We start from the raw sequence: 22361 nt of genomic DNA on the forward strand, positions 1-22361 counted from the left end.
TTGCATCGTCGGGTTAATATTTTTAGGTGTAGGGTTTTGGCCAAAAAGATTATTAGGTAGGAGTTAATGATTACCATTACTGAGGATTTAAATATTAAATGTTGTAATTGATTTGAAATCTGTGTGTTCTAAATTTCCCTAAAGTCTTAATTCGTTAAGTAATTATAATTCTAGCGATATTGACTGGTCAAGGAGGGTTACTAGCTTCTTTCCTAGAAAACCGTTACCCAATATATAAGGTTTTTTTAAACAAGTGTGTTTGAATATTGCCTTTAAAGGGTTTTTGGGGTTTTTAAATTTATAGAGATATTTAAATACTCTAAGGGTTTTAAATCAAACCCTTTTTTCTGTTTGTCTATGAAATAATAAGGACTAGTCTAAAACGCTGGCCTCTTTTTTTTCACAATTTAAAGGTGTACGTATAGATACACTTTTATGATATGCAAGGGAATAATGTAGTGTCGAGCCAATTTCACAGCGACGTCTAATTTGATCGCACCAATGGAAGACATATTACACGGTTGCTGGGGTTAGAAATTGATAAATGTTTTCTATGGTTTAATGTAAGAATTGTGTTAGTTTCTGAAAGCCAGTTCACGTAGAAACTTGGTTTAAGAAAGTTTTTCCCGGATTTGAAGCGCTGTAGCCTTAAGCTCAAATATTTATATTTAATAATAACTATAATTATAAAAAGATTCATTAAAAGATTAGTATTTTAATTTTAAGTAATTAAAAATTCTAAGTGTACTGGTTTAAAAATACTCCTTTTTATTATTTTACAACTTCTACCACGCGTTATAATTTAATTGATAGTTATTCTTCAGCTTCTTTGCCCTTGCCTTTGCCTTTACCCTTGCCTTTTGGCATACACTCCTGAAATCGATAAAACAAATTTAATATATTTCCTGTGCTTACTTAGTATATGTTTGTAACTACCTTTTCTTTCGCGGCTTCAAAGGCCTGTAAATTAAAGTAACCAAATAAATTTTAAATTTTAGGAAAATAAAAATACAATAAACGTGTTTATATAATAAAAATTATTGTTATTTTATGATTTTAAATATAAATTTATGACACATTTATTTACCTTTTTCATGTCTGCCTTAGCCTGTTAAGGATTAAGAAATGTTGGATTAAAAATGGTTAGAGTAAAATAATTCATTTAAATATAGTTTTTAATTATTTGCCCATCAGTTTGAATTAAAATATGTGTTCTTTTGTCGATAAACTTAAAAATTATGTCGGAAAAAATATGACTTTTTCTCTAATTGCTTTCAATTACATACGATATTTATTTTGGTTGAGCCATAGTTTTGGAGTGAAAAATATTGTAAATTTGCTTACCCCGTCCTTATCACCGGCGTTCTGTTAAAGTTGGAAGCAATAACTTAGAAGATGACCATTATAACTTAAATTTTAAGCTCTATCATGTGAATACTTACGAATTTCTTGCACATTTCTGGTTTGGCGTCGCTCCAGATCTGTGTATGAATAGGTAAAATAAGTCGTTTATGATTTATATAGAATAGTAGAAGCAGTGGAACGTCTACGAAAAGATTTTTTCGAAAATAGGGGCCATGGCCAAAGCTACGAAGTGCTAGCAGTGCCAGGAATCCATAATGAGAACCGGAATTATTATCTGGTACGTATTACACGCCATTGTGACAAACCTTCGCGGGCAGAGCTTAAACCACAGGATGACAACCATGCGCCGAGCCACGCTCGGTTCAATATCTAACGTAGCTCTTTTGGTCTTTTTAAACAATTATGTACTCGATCAACTATTTCAATTTTGTGAAAAACACTTTAAATTCAATAAAAACATGTATGATAAAAGAAATCGGATTATCATAAATCTATTTCCGAGACTGATTAAATTGAAGCATACGCCATTTATTTTTTTAGTCAAAATAAGTTTTCTTAAAAGTAAGTTCTACAATAATTCAGCCACAACCCACTAAAATTTCCAATCTAAGTATCTTTATGGCCGCGTGTATATTAAATGCACACGTACCTTTTTGCATTCTTCACTCATCTTTTCCCATCTTCCTACAAATTGTATAGCAAATTATTACTCTACGATAGTTCGATTTCACCAGTAAATAAAGTGTGTTTTTGTACTGTCTTAATCTCTCGTAAGGATTTGAGGACATACATTATTTGCGTTTTTCTTTACGCATTAATACAGATTTTGCTAATGCGTAAAGAAAAAGTGTAAAATATTGGTTTTAAATTTTAATTAACGCAAAGCGGAACAAATTTTCTTTAGACTTAAATTAAGGCAATATTTCCCAAATTTGGCAAAAAAATGATTGCTCAAAAACTGCCCCCTGGAAGTTCCTTTATAGGAATTTCGTTATGTGGCACTAATTGGTGAAACTTCCGCGTTGAACGATAAGGCGTAAACGGGTGCTTTCCTATCTTATATACCATTATGAAACGTAGTAATTCGAAATTTGGTAGCTAACCCGAATAGACTTTGCCACAGCGGCTGCTCACAAAGTTTTCCTTGTCAAATAAACATTATTAAAAATAAAAGAACATAATTTTTTAACACTGTAGTTATCAATCCATAAAATCTGCATTGGGCAGTTACCTGCCATATTCAGATAACCAAATAACTTGAGAATATTAAAAACATTGTAAATTTCGATTATATTTTAGCGTATGGAAATCTATTAATTTGAACATTATTGTTTTAATTCCATAGATGGCGTTACGTAATTCATTTTACCTTTGCCTTTTCCTTCACCTTCTCCTTCCTTTTTCTCGCCACACATGCGCTCTAGCATTTTCTCTCCTCTTTTGCCTTTTCCCTTCCCTTCCTTCTTCTCCTCCTCCTCCGCCGCCACGAACGCCACCGCCACCAATACGACCAAAAGAACTAAAGTTATCTTCATGTTGAGGAGTTTCTTGAATGAGAAATTGCTCTTTCTTCCCGTTTATTTTATACTATCGCTTAGTCGTTCGTCGCGTGTTGTGTCATCATAATCTAAAAGAACGAGCTTAACATCTGAATAAATAGGAGGTTCCATGTACTGGATGGTTATTCCGTTTAGCGGGGATTTTTTAAACGGGAAATACCAAACTATAAAAACAAATTAGTGAAGTTAAAATGCCAAAACGGAAACTTAAAATATTGTAGGCACAGCCGAATTAGATTAACAAAACCAAAAATGATTTTAGGTTAACATAGAACACGAATATCAAGTAGCTGTTTTATGGTTACCTGAAGAAATTATCCACCTACATGGAGATAGAGAGCCTCCAATCGTACCAGAGTCACTGACGGAAAGGCGGGAAATATTACATGAGGGCGTTGTTTATCTAACAGGAATCACGAGGTTAAAAGGGTGGTGCCTCATTTTCTCTAGTCACCTGAATATATCCTTGATGAAGCACTCGTAATTACGGATGACGCTTAACTTCATTATAATACTGAAAAACTAAATGATTAATTGTTATAGTAATATCTGTCATAACCTATATTCACCTGAATATATCCTTGATGAAACGTAAACGGGTAATGTTTAAATTCCATTAATAGACAAATTGCGTTTAATGTAACATGGCATTTAACACCACGAATTGGGGTTTCTCACGGTTGCGTTAGAAGTCAGTTCATTTGAAATATGTAGAGAATCTTGTTTAAATATTTCTACAGGCCGAACACAAATTATTGAACTTTGGTGCGTGACTATAACAAAATTTCCCCATTCGATTTGAACAAACGTGACAACTTGTCATTGCCGTTGGGGTCGTTAAGCGGCAAAGAAAGTCATGGCACGTACAACTGAAAGGCTGTGCATTTGATGTCATTGTCTTTATATTACGACCGATTGCTTAATCAAAAAATACTTATTATTATCGTTTTTTTGCTAGATCAATGAAGCTTTTACAAATGTAAATTCAATGATGTATTTCATCAGGTTTGGAAAAAAAGGTACATGTAATTGGCTGCAATATGTAAGTGCCACAAATAAGGCATTTTTTATCTTAAGAAAACGTGTTGTTTCACAAAGTTTATTTTAATTAAAATAACCTAACATTTAATTGTCGTTTTTTCGGAAAAGATTTTGGAAAAAGATTGGACAATATTGAAATATTAGTCAATCAAATTTGAAGAATAAGCACAATAAACAAAGATAAATATAATAATCACAAATTTGGAGCAACACTTCACAAGCCAACTTAAATCGCTAATTTTTGCTACAAAGAAGAGCGGTAAGGATTCATAATAATAAGCCGTACTATGCTCATACTACCCAATTTTCTTTCGCTAAAATTATTAACTTTTTTCCAATTTATTTTTATTTTTGTCTTGAACTACTCTTTAAATCACTCAATTCTAAATTATATCACCCTTTAAAATTCAGTAGAACTGTTCCTTACAGTACTCGACAAACTTTCTTACAAGTAGACTTCGCGCGTACCAATCTCAAAATTAACTCCGTTTTCTACAAAACAGTTAAGCAATTCAAAAAATGTAACCCCGAGTGTGTAACCCTCTAAATTTAAACATAGATGCTTTTACAGCATTAGAGCGTAAAATATATAGTAGACTCTTCAAATATTAATTTATATTAATGGTCCTTACTCAAATGCTATATCCTGTATGGTTAAAATATTTTTTTATTATTCCCTTATCTCGTAATATTTTAAGTTAGGCCAAAAAGTCGTTTTTCGACTTGGCCTTCCGAAAAATGTATGTATATAATCTGTGTGAATAAATATTATTTTTAATATTATTATGATCCTACCTTTATATCTATAGTAAAAATGTGATGCAAATTTCTATTTATATGAAAATAAAAGTAGCTTAGCAAATACAAATGTGGTATGATTATGCTAGCGATCGTAGGAACCATAAATATATTTTTGCGAGAACTACGTATTGGGGATAAATTAGCAGATAAGGGTAGAAATGTGTTTCGAGTTCAATTGCTTTCAGTAACCCGGCCATCTATTGAAAAGGCATTATAAGTCGCTAGATGACTTGGGCCTAAGGTATTAGCCTAGCTGAATTACCACACTCTTTTATACCAACAAATTCCATACAAAGCAATGGCAGTTAAATTAGCTTTTCCAAATTATCTTAATTTTATTAAACACAACTATTTCGATGTTTATCTTATTTATTTTATTATTCGTTATTATTTATTCATGAGCAAAACGTTTTTATATTTCCCATAAGAAATAGAGTTTGATTTGTTAACCGCTAGACAAATAATTTCCCTCAAACAACACCAAATTATTGAACGCCTTTTTTCCCATAACGTTCAGAAAATTACAGAAAAAGAGCAATTGAGGCAAATAACGAAAAGCAATAGCTGACGTTTAGGTCCTAAACACGACATCAGGAGTAATTCTGTTCCATCTAGCTCCACAACTTGACCCCCGGAGTGTATGTCTTCAGTCCTTTTTTAACCCTCCGTCCTTCAGGCATAAGTGATTTTTTAAATTAATTTTTCCGAGAGAATGGCGAAATTAAGGACCAACTAACCGACCCTGAATGTAAATCTTAAATTGAAATTGATTTCAATATTATAAACAAATCTTGTCATATATTGACCTACATATCGAATTGGAGATGCAGTTGGTGTATTTCAATAGAAAGATAATAATTAATTGCCAAACAAATGATTTATTTTATTGTAATTCTTTAGTAAAAACAAACATAAAATGAAAATTTAACGTTATATAATGAAAATTCTTTATGAATGTTGGTTTTAAAGTACATGCGAAGATGGATTCACAGATTTTATTGTGTTAAACAATTTATACATAACTTTATAATTTAATTGTTAATAAATTTAAGTTATTATTATTCTTCCTTGTCTTTACCCTTACATTCCTAATGAACAATAAATTAATTAACTATTTAATTATTTACCATAAATTTCATTTTAAAATACCTTGGCTTTCATGTCTTCCTTAACCTAGTAATAATTAAAGAAAATATTAAATTTTATTAACCTGATTACGTAAGTTAGACACGTGTGCTTACCTTTTTCCACGCTGCTTTAGCCTGTTAAACGTAAACGAAATGTAAGTCATAAATTATTACTATTCATATTTATAATTATAATTTATATACTGTGATGGTGATGAATCTATTCATAATAACATCGGTTTCTACGATTTAAACAGTGCATCAACTCTATTTTTTAGTAAATCGTAACCAAAGATTAGCACTTCAACAGAGAAGTCTTTATTTAGTAATATTGACTTCGAGTATTTTTGAATTGATAGCGCTTAACAGTTTTAAACTTTCCCTTACTAATTTTGAGGGCCAAGGGGTAGCTGTTAACCCTAAGCGAAGCTGTAACACTAGTTTTCTTAGAATACGTTGTTTTGAACCATTAGGTATTATCAACTTTATCTATTCTTGGAATCTCCCAATGGTTTTTTTAATAAATAAGCTTATCAAAATCAAATTAATTGATTTTATTTGCCACCCCGATGGCTCCTGAAAAAATACTTTTTTATTGAGTCGTGACTAGTCAGAAATGTCAGGCTCTGGGAAAATCTAACCAAGGCCCAATCACATGAAATTTCCATACCCCATCCTTGTCTCCGTCTTTCTGTTAAATTGGCACGTTAAAACATTGAATTAGCAAAGGTATTCAAAATTAAGATTTAAAGTCTATATACTTACGTATTTCTTGCATATATCAGGTTTGGCATCATTAAATATCTGTGTATAAATACGTTTTAATATCGGCTTTGCTAGCTTAAGCTTATTATATTTTGACACGTACCTTTTTGCAGTCATCGCTCATTTTTTCGAGCTTTTTCCACCCTGGAATTAAAAGTGAAAAAAGTTAATTGGGATCTGGAAAGTCAATTTTGCTCGCTGGGGGCTTACGGTGGGAAAACAACTAAGGGGGGGGGGGGGACTCAAGTGTGGTTCTAGGGGGTGGCCAATGGGCCCGCGCCCACCCAAAAATTCATGATTTATAAAAACTTCAATAGGATTTCCTCCCCAACCCCCTATTATTTCCTGAAGTATGAACCCACCTAAGAATAATTTTCTGGAACCGCTCCTGGGGGTCTATTGATGTGTGGTATTATTCCCTTCTCAGAGCGTGAGACTTTTTACCATCCTGTTAATTTCCCTCCAAAGTAATTTGTGATGAAACTACGCATACGTGAAAAAATAAGCAGTCTGCGTGTTCTAATCCAAGTAAAAATAAGAATTTTGAACTCTGAACCGAGCTATTTGAACTTCTCAATCTTGACATACTGGAGAGTTTTGTCAATTACAAAAACAATTAACTTTTGGCCTATGCCGTAAGCTTTTTGTCAAGAAAATTTGGTCCAGTCTCTGACGAACCATTCCAACAAAGGTTACATCATTAATGCATTTATCTCAGCTTGTGGCACTCGGTGAAATCTGTTAAGTTTCCAAGTTGTCTCCCCACTGGTTACCCCTTTCCATAAAAACTTATCGAGGTTAACGGTAATAGTAAGTGTGACAGGGAACTGTTGGCTCACATGGCATGAAGGGCTTTCCACCACCCTCCTACGTATTGTAACCCGGCCACCTGTTTAAAGGCATTAAATGTCGCTAGATGACTTGGTCCATAGATGGTGTCTTGGGTATTAGCCTAGCTGACTATTATAACATAATTGACTTTTTAACATAGCTCTTTGATAGTTAAATAGGGTCTTCTTTTCCTTAATATTGATAGAGAAACATATATGTGAACCAAGGTTTCCTGAAATGACTTCAGCAACCCCATTTCTGTACGAAATAAAGTAAAACATTTCCATTTTTCAGTCTGCGACGAATAAATATTATTTCGAGCGCCATCTTACATTAGGCTTTTGAATTGTACAGATTAAAGTGAATAATTAACATATTGTTCATCGCTAGTTTTAAGAGATCTTTCAATTTTATGAATTTTCTATTTCGAAGATGGGGTATCTTACCTTCATCACCGCAGATTTTCTCGAACCTTTTCCCCCCTTTTCCCTTCTTCTCGGCATCTTCGGCCGCCACGAAAGACACCGCCACGATTACGGCCAAAAGGACCAAAGTTATCTTCATGTTGAGGATTTTGCGGATAAATTATACGAACTGTATTAATAGTCCTTTTCGGGCCTATTTTATACTTGAGTTTATGAGCGCATAGCCTGTTTCTTCGTCGTTAGCTAGTTCATCGGATCAACAACTGATCAAACAGCCGGTTCCGTGTACTGGCAGTTATTTATCTATACCCGTTCTTTGGGGGAATTTACTAAACTGTTTGAACGGGAACTTATAAGCTGCGACAGCGCCACTAAATAAGCCTTCCGAAATATTTAGAAAGCATTGTGGAAGCCGAGATATTAACATTTGTAACACGTGATGCTTAACTTCAATTAATGGACGAATTGCATTATTGAGAATAATTTTTCGAACTGCGATTTTTTCGCTACTTGGCGCTTCGAGAGTCTTACTTAAAGTGTTTATTTTAGAAAGTATAAATGGTCCATTCGTGAAAAAAGATTCATATTTAAATATTTCTAGAGGCCAATCGCGGCTAACAATTCCAACATTATCATTGTAGATAATGATTTTAGGTAAGGAAAACCTTTAAAATCATTGAGATATTGGCTAGGCTAATATCCATCCTAGACCAAAGTTACCATTTAATGCCTTTAAACCATGGCCCTTCATGCCAAGCGAGCTAACAACTCCCTACACTTACTATTACCGATAGAAGAAAGCAGATTTTCATATATTTCCCAATGATCACCAAATTTAAAACACTAGTGGTTAAAACTAGTTGGTTAGAACACTACATGATTCTAAAGATGGTGTTCTTAAATCGCGTTAAGGAGTTTGGTTCTAATCACTACGCTTATGATTGTAATGAGTTCGGATAAAAAACCGCTTCGTGAACGTGGCTCTGTACCGAGTGTGCTTAATGTTCCTAATCAGTGTTGAGTCGAGCTTTAAATAAACCTCAGAATACAAAAAAATAAATAACTTTTTTCACGTCGAAATGTCAAAAAAATAGTTTAAAATGTACATATTATTTGGTTTATACAAGGTGTTTTTTTTTAAACTATGTTTTCTAGAAAGTTGAAATTTTTATGGTACGTTATTCATGCCGGGGGACACTCGCCGACATAATTTCATCGATTTCTAAAATTATTTTCACGATTTTCCAAAACTTAATTTTTCACCGCTATGTGCTGGAATTAATTTGTCAATGGGAAACTTGTAGAGGGTCATCGAAAACATAAGAATATCGTTGGTTCGAAAAATTAAACGAATTTTTTCACTGAAAAACACGACTAGAAAAAGTGACAAATTGGGCTAGCTAAAAATGTATTCGCATAGTGTCAAAAACTAAATTTACGTTTGTTGGAAAAAGACGGATAACTATTTAAGTTAAAGGTTGGGAAGATACAATAATTAAAGAAGATCTCGTTTTTCCAAATACGTACAATAATTAATTTCCAAAAGAATCAGAAAAATCAATTTATTTAACAAAATGCGACGAAAATTTAAAAAATGCTTCAAATATTCCACCATAGACTCTGCGATACAAGCTTGAGCGCGAACAATCAATTTGTCAAAAGCATTGTTGAATCATTTCTGGGGTGATTTACCGCAGGCGTTTATAATTCGTTGTCGAAGTTCTTGCGTCTCAACGGGAGTGGCGTAGATCTTACCCTTAATGTAGCCCCAAAAAATAAATCCAACGGCGTAAGGTCTGGTGACCTTGGTGGCCAAATTATCGGTCGGTTTCTGCCAATACACGTTGCTGAAATTCATTGTCGAGAAACGTGCTCACGTCTCTGTGGTAATGAAGTGGGGCTCCGCCTTGTTCAAACCACAACCTGGCTCGTTGGGCTAATGGAAGTTCGTCGAGCTGCTCTGCTAATTCGTTTTGTAGGAAATGTAAATAATTCTGCCCATTTAGATTTTGTGGCAAAAATACAGAACCAATTAGACGGTTTCCTACTTAGCCAACCCAAACGTTCAAGCGTCCATACTGAAATTGATGGCAATGACCAGTGTGGTTTTTCGTCTTGCCAAAAGTTATGATTCTAATGATTGTAAGGCCCATCTCTCGAAAACGAAGCTTCATCAGAGAATAAAACGTTGCGGATAAATTGAGGGTCGTTACCCACAGAATTCAACAGCCAATTGCAGAAGTCCAGCCGTCTTTGAGCGTCTCCATCTACTTAACCTTGGTGGAGCCTAGCTCTGTAAGGATGGTACTTATGTGCACGTAATATTTTCCATACACGTGTTTTACTTCACCCCAAGTCAGCACTTGCCGCGGAACAACTTTTACTTGGGTACGCGACAAAGTAAGCCAACACCGTGTTCTCCAAGTCGTAATTACGCTGACCAACACCTTGAAATCTATGTTCTACATAAACATACTGCAGAAAGTCATTGCATAAATTGTGACAAAGGTCTAACCCCTAAATAAAAGGTGCCTTTGACGAAATATCTGTCAAGTGTACAGTACATACTTAGCGCTCATGGGATAATTGTCAATTTTAATAAATGTTGTAGAAATGGAAAATTATCGAGAAACAAATTACCATAGTACAATTAAAATAATGCAAATTTAAGGAATAAACATTTAGCTAGCCCAACTTGTCCCTTTTTCAAGTCGTGTTTGCCGTGAAAAATTCCTTTAATTTTTTCGAATCAATGATATTCTTATGTTTTCGATGACGCTCTACAAGTTTCCCATTGACAAATTAATTCCAGCACCTAGCGGTGAAAATTTCAGTTTATGAAAAACGTGAAAATATTTTCTGAAATCGAGTGTCCCTTTGCATTTATAACGTACCATAAAAATAGGAATCGGTCAAAATCCCATGTTATTTTCAATGGGAAAATTTCGATTTTATGTAGTCAAAAACATTTTTCTTTGCCATGGCAAAACGGTTGCTCATTGAATAAATTCCCTCAAGGATTTTTCATGATACATGAAGGTCTACCAATCCTCCGCGTTTGAACAAAATCGGTGCGTTACACTTCGGGATGTCTCCTTGTAAGTGTCAACCCTAACACACGCTAACTGCTACATATAGCGTTTACGACCTTGCCAAAGTAGTTTCGACTTTAACGTAGTTATAAACCTGAACTGTAAGGCTGAGGTATTTATTAAGTAGAAGAACGGGTATATCAAAGAAAGCATAGCGATGATTTTATTTCCAAATGTGTATGTTTAAATCAATCTTTAACTGATTCGAACAACTAAACCCATTTCCGTAAGGATATATAACAACTATAGACAACATTTTTACATAGCTATAATATGGCTCGTGATATATATATTAAAAATATATACTTTCCCGAAAGAAATTGGTAAACAATTTTTTTGGCAGATTAGGTTGATTTGAATTAAGTTTAATAAGAAGAAGTTATTATTTACAAAGAAAAAATGTAATTGTTTTCAAAAAACGTCATCTGGCCAAAAACCTTAAGGCCCTCCACATTATAACAAAAATGTGTCGTCCGCCTAATCAAATTGTGGGCAAGGTCTTAATTTTTCCTCCAGTATACGTTGTCAAATCAGAATTATGGACAAGTGCTATATAAAAAAAAATGTAAAGAAAAGCCCGCATATCACGCCATTTGACATCAAATACGCTAGACATAATTTCCTGTATTCCTGGGTTTTATGAGCCTCCAATGAAAGGGTTATCTCAGATTTTGTCGATTAGTCAATTGCAAGCAAGATCGCCCCGCATGCTCTGAGCCTTGAGGATTCGCAATTTTTTGGACGATTGTTTTGGTAGTATCATTCCTTCATAAGGAATAATCGCAAAGTAATTATATTCACGTTTTCAACGAAGTTCTACCAAAATTGTAAATATTCTTAAAACTATTTTACCAAATATAATATTAACTCAAGTTAGAAGAAACCACCTATGGACTGTGCGAAGGATGAGAAAATACGCGAAAAAGTAGATTAGTCCAGAATTAAAAGGGGTAAAATAGCTAAATCCTAAACAAATTTGAAGAAATTAAAAAACGTACTAATAACTCGTACCAATAGGTCTTCGAGCAAACAAAAAACGCGAATCTCGGATCAAATAGATCAAAATTTCAAAACGCGTTGCACCACCACGGGTTCTCCACCTTTCGGCTTTCCGTTGCTATGCGACGCGCTTTGAAATTTTTAATGTTTAGGCTTAGTTTCTCTTTTAGATATAACAGTCGCCAGCCAGATTTCCCGCACGGTACTGATGAGTTCCAAATAGAACGAAACCGTTGGAATTTGTGGCTATTTTATTTAGTTTTTATGTAGTTTATTACTCGAAGATCTATTTGATCCGAGATTCGCGTTTTTTGTGTGCTCGAAGACCTATTGGTACGAGTTATTAGTAAGTTTTTTAATTTCTTCAAATTTGTTTAGGGTTTAGCTATTTTATTCCTTTTAATTCTGGACTAATCTACTTTTTCGCGTATTTTCTCATAATATTAACTCACCTTGTGTTTAAAATAATTATAAATATATAGAAATTGTTTTTCCAATTCCATAATGTAGTTGATCTTGAATATCTTCAATTAAATTTATTAATGACCCCCATTCCAAGATCAACACAAGGAACACCAGAAGAAAAGTATACGAAGTGGCAAGAAATGCAATTGAGCGGCGCAATGGAGTATCAAAGCAAATATTTCCTTGTTTGCTGCAAGATCGCACACTGCATTCTGAGTGCATTGTAAATGCTTGCTGTGTCCTGCACAAGATTTAGAGGTTATATTGGAGATTACGTTAAGGAAAATTGGGCAACTCTTCGTCAACAAAAAAAATTACATCAGTCTGATAAATAATAAATAGAATATTTAAGCTTCTATTTTATTAAAATATAAACAAATGATCTAAAAAGAAAATTAGACGGGAAAAGTTTATTAAATACCATATAGATGTAACAATATATAATTTATGACCAACGAAAACGCAAAAATAAACAATTTGGCAAGCCAAAATATACCTCTCCTCGAAAGAATTGTCCCTAGTGGTATTAATTTCTCGAGATAACCCTTAAAGATATATCTCCGCAATTTAGAGTTATTTGTTAAAAATGTTATCCCAGTTCTATCCCGCCCGGTATAAAATTTTAATTATAATTAAAATAATTGAGACGAAACGACCAATTTTAATTTATTCAGAATATCATAAGTTAAGTAGTTACAACAGTGAGTTAGACGTACTATAACAATGCACAATTGAATTAAATCCTTTTTACAGAACACCCAGGAAATCAATGACTGCATTAGGAATGGTAGATGTCCAAATATCCGCACCAATACAAAATGAATTAACAAGAAGCGAAAAACTTACCATTCACAAAGCACAAAAAGCCCCTTGACTAAAAGACAGCTCGTATATCAATAAATGACCGTAGACGGAATAGTTAGGGCTCTTTATAAATAAAATAAACGAACCCAATTGATGAACTACATTAAACATCTTAATCAGTCGAGAAAACGTTTAAAATAAATTACGAAGTAATGACGACCGAGTTTAAATACACTAGATAAAAAAGACTGAAAAAACTAAATAAATTACAAAAAAACTGACGGATTCTACTCTTTATCTTATCTGCTGACTGTGCTAAAACAAGATTTGACATTTAAATTTTCATACGTAAAATATTTAGACTTTAACAAGTTCACAAAAAATAAAAAACAAAGTTCAATAAACAATATATACAGATATTGTATTAATCCGTTTAGTAAAAAAACCCGCCTTATCATAATGGTTCCTTTACTTTTTTATTTTCCCACAGGAAGTCAATGGCTCGCCGGTGAACTATCCGCGTTGTAACAATGCGACCCGAGTTCAATTCCTGATCACGATCAAATTTTACATTAAAATAATTAAATACTTAATTAAATATAATATTAATATAATTTATAAATATTTAATTAAATATAATATTAATATAATTTATAAATATTTAATTAAATATAAGATTAATATAATTTATAAATATTTAATTAAATATAAGATTAATATAATTTATAAATATTTAATTAAATATAAAATTAATATAATTTATAAATATTTAATTAAATATAAGATTAATATAATTTATAAATATTTAATTAAATATAAGATTAATATAATTTATAAATATTTAATTAAATATAAGATTAATATAATTTATAAATATTTAATTAAATATAAGATTAATATAATTTATAAATATTTAATTAAATATAAGATTAATATAATTTATAAATATTTAATTAAATATAAGATTAATATAATTTATAAATATTTAATTAAATATAAGATTAATATAATTTATAAATATTTAATTAAATATAAGATTAATATAATTTATAAATATTTAATTAAATATAAGATTAATATAATTTATAAATATTTAATTAAATATAAGATTAATATAATTTATAAATATTTAATTAAATATAAGATTAATATAATTTATAAATATTTAATTAAATATAAGATTAATATAATTTATAAATATTTAATTAAATATAAGATTAATATAATTTATAAATATTTAATTAAATATAAGATTAATATAATTTATAAATATAAGATTAATATAATTTATAAATATAAGATTAATTTAATTTATAAATATAAGATTAATATAATTTATAAATATAAGATTAATATAATTTATAAATATAAGATTAATATAATTTATAAATATAAGATTAATATAATTTATAAATATAAGATTAATTTAATTTATAAACATAAGATTAATATAAATTATAAACATAAGATTAATATAATTTATAAATATAAGATTAATATAATTTATAAAAATAAGATTAATATAATTTATAAATATTTAAAATGATGTAGAATAAAGTATAGTACCTAACGTTATGACTTTGTAAAGGACATTCGCCAAAGCTGTTTTTTAGAAAAACACCGTAAATTTACAAGCGTTGGTGGCTGTGTGGTTAGTGTACATCTCTTGCACGAGGCAGACCCGGGTTCGATTCCCGGCCGGCGCCAAAAAACCGCAAATTGATACTAAGATGAATACCGTGTGCAATTGGTGGAAACTCTGCCATTGGACGTTGAGAGATTGCATAACACTCAGCACTCGGTCCGTCCCAAAGTCATTCAGAAGAAGTTGGAGAGAAAATGCCCATACAAACACAACAGACTCAACATCCACAACCATCATAACACAATCTCAACACCCACAACCGTCATAACACGAACTCAACATCCACAACCATCACAACATTCAATCAAACTGAGTTAAAACTGTCGCGATGCTGAGCGTTGACGAAAAAAGACCAACCAAACCCAACCGCAAATCAATCCGTTAACGCTCACCGTCACACGGTGGTGTTGCCAACCCTTCGAGAAACTGCGAACGCAGTGATTACCCTTTGCCCCGAAAATGCGAACGCGTTCGCAGGCCTGCCGCCTGACAGAAAGACCCACAGACAGACAGACAGACAGACACGGTGATTGTATAAAGTGAAAATAAGTATAAAGAAAATATATAAAATCCAAAACTTTAAATACGTTAACTTTAATGATGACCTTTACTTTAATAATATTACGTTTTTATATCTTATCATTGGATTATGATTTGTTATATTTAAATATTAGTTATACATTTATACAATTTAGGGTTATCACATTCCATTAATTGTTTTATTTATAAATCTTTTTTGGATTTTCGATTATCTGTGCTACGTTTTCATTTTACCAAGACTTATCTTATATGGGTGCGGTGATTTATAATTTGAGAATTTCTTAGCATTTGTGTGGGTGTTTGATAAAATTCAGTCATAATAGTATTATAACAAAAACAGTTCTGCGAACTGAAAAACAGTTTAGGGCTTGCTACTATTAAATCCTTAAAGGTAGTTCCTATCTGCATCTACTAACGATGGCATTTACTGGTATATTTCTGTCATAAACCCAGTCAACCACCAGTATGTCTGTCAAATCACCATTCCCACACCCCTTTTCAACCCCCTCATATGGGGGTCACATTTTGGCCGAAAATTGCCGGTAAACCATATTTTTCTACATCCCCGAACCTCTTCTAACCTTTAAAAATCTACTCTCTTAGTGTTCATGCAGGTAATGATTTTTAAAAAGAGGTAACGTACCTCTTAAAATTAACATGAATTACTAAACTGCGAACACTAAAAGGTCGTTTAGGATTCTCATAAATAATCTCGTCTATACAGAATTTCACTACGACAAGCGGTTAAGCTTAAAACCCTGTATAAAAAAGGGCGAAAAGCAACTCAAGCTATGTTGACTATTGGAACACAGAATGGTAGAGAGCCACAATTTTAAAATTCAGCGGATAAAATGTTAAGCCCTAAATATACCGCACGGCTGATTCCACGGCCGAGGCGTATAATTATTTTAGTTATTTTATAATCAAATAAAATTTAATTATTTTTTATGACTACATTAATTTTGAATATAAGAATGGTATTAAGTCTTAGTTTCCTTCGAAAAATAAACATATCTTCGCAAACGCGTTTAAGAATTTTTTTGCGAGAGCGATGATATTGAGAGCTTTTTTTTTTAAAATGGCGGACTTTCTCTCTGTTCATGGGGTAGCTAGAGTATGAGAAATCCTTCTTCGATGCATACCAAAGGAAGGTTATCGGTAATAAAACTAATTCAAGTGAAATCTTTTTTCTTTGTGATCGAGGGGTTACCCCTTCTCTTCTTCATAATTGTCTACACATTTGTCTATAGCAGTCCTCTACCTCTATTACCTACTGTTAGCTCGCTTAAAACTCATAAATCGTCAGATCATACCATAAGCCTATCAACCCATATGATCATACTTAAAGCGTTATTTTCGATTTAATATAAAAGTTACTGAAGACTGAGACGGACACCGTGATTTTTTAATGTGGGTGTCAGGATCAATAAGACGAAGTTCTTATCCAAAAAAGGGTGATGATGTTAATGTAATAAACGAAAAATATGTTGGTTTATTGTCAAACGTTTGCCTGATTCGTTAACAAGAGGCCAAGTATTTAAACCATGGCTTTTTCGTATTTTAAGATCGGGCTTAAACGATAGTATCGATGTTAATTTTAGGCTTATGATCTAAAAGGATTATATAAAATGTTCCTTTAAATTGGGACGGGGGATAAAACATTTTTTTCGCCTTCTGGGCGAACTTGTCAAGATATTCAACGACTAGCGTGCGCCACTATTCCAGCAAATGGGCCATTTTTACGGTACCTTCATTTTCAGTAGTTTTTAGGCCTACACTGTTAGAAAATATTGAGCAAGGATTATCTCAATGTGATCGCTTCTTACCAAAGTTGGTAAAATATCCACTAAATTTGCACAGGTCAAATATCGACTGGCCATGACAATATAAATGAGACTAGAACCACGATCGGATTGGGGGGAATTGTACCAGCTAGATGGCCGCCATAAGAGTGGAATTGCACATATACGCGCCATCTAATAACAATAATTTAAACTAAATATGATCACGTGGCATAACGTCTTATGCAACGTCGTCTGGTTTGTTTGTGTTTTTCGATCGGTTTTCGACATTGTTGAGTTGTAAAAAAGGCATATTTATTATTTCAACGACAATATAGAAGTTAAATAAACAAATATGAAATTCATTCCGTTGTAAAAAGGCAGATTTATTATTTCAACGACAATATAGAAGTTAAATAAACAAATATGAAATTCATTCCGTTCACAAGAATCTACATTACCGTAAATTACAGTTTTATAAACGTTTAAAAATTTACTGACCTTGAAATAAAATAGGCTTAGAAAACTTATGTATAATGGCTTTCCCTTTCATTCCCACGTTTTTGTCTCTTGAAAACTAATTCCTATAATATTACATACTTTTATGAAATGAGCATTTTATTTCCGAAATCGGTTATTACGAAGCAAAAAAATGCAATTTTTTTCCATTTTTAATTATCCGAGGTTATGCTTATAGACGCAAAAAACGCAAACACAAAAGTACCGTCATTGCGCACAACGTGATGCGCAGTGGCTAACCGGCTTCAAAATTTCCTCCGTAACCATGGCAACAATGTTTAACTCGCTTGTCAGATGGCGCGGATAGCCCGATTCTACTCTAATGGCAGCCGTCTAGCTTGCCCGTTTCCCTTGGGATTGGCGCAAAGCGCAATGGTTCTAGTCTCATTTCTATTTCTATGGGCCATGATTGCACGGTACTGTCGAAAATCATACATTTTCCACCGACGTTTTGCGAGGATTTGGAAACATTTATGCAGATTATAAAATAGTCTACAACGTTTGCAAGCAATGAACGAAATCTTCACGGATCGTGAAATAAATGTCAAGTATTCACACTGTAGACCAAAGTTTCGCAAGTTGATCTGTATTGTTTGCATGCTACTGTGAAAAATCTAACGAAGTATTTCTCAGTTTCTACGCTTCTGACCAAAGCTGCATATATCAAAAAGAGACTGTTTTGATGTGTAACGGCTTTAGCTTTTTATATTAGATATATCATTTCAAAAATTACTCAATTTAAAGAAAACCGAACAAAAAACGCAACTATTACAAATATGATCATTTAAGTGTAATAAATATATTTATTTTCAAAACAATTTCATAAACTACCATACTGTTTGGTCAAAGCAGTAACACCATCACTGTAATTCGATCTGATAATTTTTACTGACTAAGAATTTGATTAATGATTCAAAGAATAAATAACCGCATTGCTGTAATCGTTATAAAAACGTCGCCTAAAAACTGCTTTTCTACTATCATTTATTTTGAACTCCCGGCTAGTGAACTATGTCTATTAAATATTATCATCCAGAAATGTTTTAAAAATAATCTTTCAAAACTCCGAAGGTTTTTCTTTGTAATTTTTGGGAAAAAAGGTCTATATAATATCTTAACCAACTTTAGGATCATAGGTCACTTTTCTAAAGGTAATTATAGATGAAACGACTTCCTTTTAGGTTGATTCCAAAATTAACCCAGGCCCATCGAAACTTGGATATAGCACGATGCGGGTTCAGTTGGTAGCTGAACAATTGAGTGACAAAGTGGCAAATGCTCTTCATTTGGAGTTCAGAGATCAAATATCGAAATGGTTCGACTTCGTTAAGTGAAAAATTTAGTATAAGAGTAGCCAATGTTCATCTTAATACAGATTCGATAGACGGTTGACTAGAAGTAAGGCATTTTGTTAAAAATCTTTTTTATTTTGCATTATATTTTGAATTCGTTGAAAATAGAATTGATTGATTGATTTTTTTTAGAAATGAGAGAAGTTGCAGAAAGACGTTTACAGCTATTAAAAGGAAAATAATGGCATGTGTGCATTCAAAAGTTGAGGAGTTGGTTTTCAAGACAAATATAAATTGTAATATTTAATGACCAAAATTTTCACTTTTCATTTATCTAAGAATGAAAAGTTTCTTTAAACTTCTAACATAAATCAAGACTGCCTTGAACAAGAATTCGGAAAACATCGTCCAGCTTGTGGTGGTGGTACCAATCCTGATGCGCTTCATTACACTTAAAATGTCGATAATTTCAAACATTTTGGTGATATCGTAAAAAACGTCTATTGAAAAACAACTGTAAGTTATAAAAGAAGACTCACGAAAATGATCTTTTTTTTAAATATTGTAAATAATAGTTGAGTTGTTGATTTATGTTTTCAGCCGTTAAATTGAAATATTTTTTATAGGTTTAGTGACTTATTTTAACCAGTCTGTGTCAGGAACTCCTTTTTTTTAAATGGAATTTTATTTATTTTTTCAATTCTAAGTTCATTACTAAAAGACACGTTTTACCCAAAATTCTAATAACCATAAAAGTAAAATTTTCACATAATTTTATAAACTGGACAGTTTCAAAATAAGTTTTACAGCATTTTTTCTCAGAAACTTATTTTTAAAAGCCTTTTTTATTTTCCTGTTTCATTGTTGGGTTTCAATTTTCACTGAGATCATTTATTTAAGATTGAGCTTTTTGGTTTTTAGTTTCATTTGACTAATGCCTACCTAGAGGTCGGCAGTCGATTAATTTTTATCCATGAAAAAAATAAGCTCGGCTATATTTAAATAATAATTATTTAAATAACCAATAGTTGAATAAAATGTTTAAATAATCGAAAGTGAATAAGCCTATTATATAAATAAATCAAACAATTATTTAAATAAATACCACTTTTATTCAAATAAATGCTTGGTTGCGTAAAAAACACAATTAAATAAGTTAAAATGATATTCTTTTGACGAACGTTTTTTAAATAAATCGGAAAATTTGTGGATAATGAATAAACAATTCCGAACACTATGCCTACCTCATGTCTTATATTGTAAAAATGGCCTGTAATATAGGAAACGTATGTAGAGGGATTTCTATGTAGATGCTATTTAAAGTAAGAAAGAGTTGATAATTATGGAATGGATAATCCCGATTTCGATCTTCGTACTGGTTATATACGTTTGTTATATAATTTAGCATTTCCCCCAAAAATTGTTTTTCTATGATTTTTTTACTTTGAACTTAAGCATTCACCATTGAAATTAACACGAACGGTTGGACATTTGACTCTTTTGTGTACGGGATATTGTATTTTTACCTCTCCGAGGGGACAAAGTCCCCTAGGAGGGGTTATACAACCAGCGTGTCCGTCTGTGGGTGTGTATGTGTGTGTGTGTGTGTGTGTGTGTGTGTGTGTGTGTGGCCTGCGAACGCGTTCGCATAAAAAAGGGGGTGTCCATCCGTTGAATGAGAATTCTCATTCACCGGAAGGACACAAAGCTATTGCTTTCCCCCTGGCTCCCGCCGTTCATCCTTCTCGTTCACCCGCTCCTTTCCCCCATTGCTTTCATCCCTTCTTCTTAATCACCAGAATTTCTAATCACCAGATTCTCTCTATCGTTCACCAGCTACTTTCCCCCATCCCCATTCTTTCTCGTTCACCAGTTGCATTCCCCCATCCCCATTCTCCGGAATTTGTTTTCCTCGCGCAGATTTCTGAAGGATGGAATTTAGCCCTCTCTACTCTTAACCCCCACCTCGTTAACCATAATTACCACTATCGCTTCCGAACCCCTTAATTTCTAAACTCTAGGCAATTAAAAACAAGAAATATACATTTCCAATTTTATTTTACTTTTAATTACATGATAGCGTAAAACAGGTTCTAATATTAGACCGACAATATAAATAACGCGTTTAAATCGTATTTTATCAATATACCCAAAAATTTATAATGAAAGCCTTATTATGCCCATATATTTTTTCTTCCTTTAACACAGTCAAATTTAACCTTAATTTATTTTGTTAAATGGAATGCTTATCCCGAAGTTTGTATTTTTGCCTTTATTATCAGATATCCTTCTATAATAGGATTATGTAACCTATTTATAAAAAGGAGGTTGGATTCTGGTGTCTGCAGAGGAAGATGCATCCCAGGTAGCAAATATGCGTTTCAAACATTTGTTTCATTACTTTGAAATACGTATGAACAAACGTTTTTGTTATGTTGGCCTTGTCAGCGTTTTGACGTTGATTTAACGATTTTACAATATATTTTGAAATGTAAGTTACACGAGTATAATTCTTTTATAGTTTATTTTCCTTGGATGAGTTTTAATATAATTAAAGATTGGGTGTTTAAATAATCGATTTAATTTAGAATATGAAGGCCATTTTTAGCAGTACAACTGGCCTAGAGATAATTGGGTGATAGTTATAAAGATATAGCTATCACATTAATGAAGGCCTTATTTATTTACTTATATAGTTATTTATTTATTTATCAACAATTATCGGTTTGTAACAATTGTTTAAAAACAATTATATGATCTCTTCATAAGACAAAGCTTATGAGTAGAGTGCAACTATAATTTTCCAAAAATATTTACGACTTCATGAGAAAAGATACAAATTTCAGATTTTATACATAATGTAGTTCACCATCCAACACAGATTTTTATTATAAGCTTATTTACTTTTATCCACTTTACAAGGTGGTTTTTGAACTGTATAACACTATTTTTCGCTTTAATTCTATAAATGTATATATGAAAGAGATTAAATAGCTTAGGTACTAAATGTTTTTGTATCTATTGTTATTGCATTTATATAAACTAGAATCAGATTTATTTCAAAACACTTCGATTATTACAGATTTGAAAAACAAGTGTCATATTAGCTTTTTAGTTAAAATTTAACCACATTTCATTAAGACACTTTTTTACAATTTTATTCAGAGTTTAATTAACGGATCTAATACGTTCCTACTAGCGCTTCCCCACACTAAAATGCCATACATTAAGAAAGATTCCTCCAATGCGTGATAAGCAATGCGCAATAATTTACGATTCATCAACCTTCTATGCTTTTGTTATTTATAAA

The 22361-nt window shown here is 32.2% G+C and overlaps 1 protein-coding gene across 1 annotated transcript; it reads right to left on the reverse strand.

Moving 5' to 3' along the window:
- Nucleotides 1–745: 745 nt before the first annotated feature.
- Nucleotides 746–2908, reverse strand: LOC149962048 (uncharacterized). The gene is made up of 7 exons (XM_090174973.1): nt 2735–2908; nt 2015–2049; nt 1443–1481; nt 1345–1365; nt 1088–1108; nt 937–960; nt 746–873 (listed from the first exon to the last, which is right to left on the reverse strand). Exons 1-7 carry the CDS (start codon nt 2898–2900, stop codon nt 814–816), a joined length of 366 nt encoding a protein of 121 aa, XP_090031099.1. The 5' UTR covers nt 2901–2908; the 3' UTR covers nt 746–813.
- Between the last annotated feature and the right edge of the window lie 19453 nt (nt 2909–22361).

The sequence above is a fragment of the Leiobunum rupestre genome, chromosome 1 (genome assembly GCF_980474605.1).
Source record: "Leiobunum rupestre chromosome 1, qqLeiRupe1.1.hap1, whole genome shotgun sequence".
In the NCBI taxonomy this organism is placed as follows: domain Eukaryota; kingdom Metazoa; phylum Arthropoda; class Arachnida; order Opiliones; family Sclerosomatidae; genus Leiobunum; species Leiobunum rupestre.

What these genes read in the sequence shown, in the direction of transcription:
- LOC149962048 (XM_090174973.1), bottom strand. Translation starts at nt 2,900, where the DNA reads ATGAAGATAACTTTAGTTCTTTTGGTCGTATTGGTGGCGGTGGCGTTC. An exon ending in AGGTGAAGGAAAAGGCAAAG is followed by an intron (nt 2,050 to 2,734) that starts GTAAAATGAATT and finishes TACAATTTGTAG; the next exon opens with GAAGATGGGAAAAGATGAGT. An exon ending in ACGCCGGTGATAAGGACGGG is followed by an intron (nt 1,109 to 1,344) that starts GTAAGCAAATTT and finishes AATCCTTAACAG; the next exon opens with GCTAAGGCAGACATGAAAAA.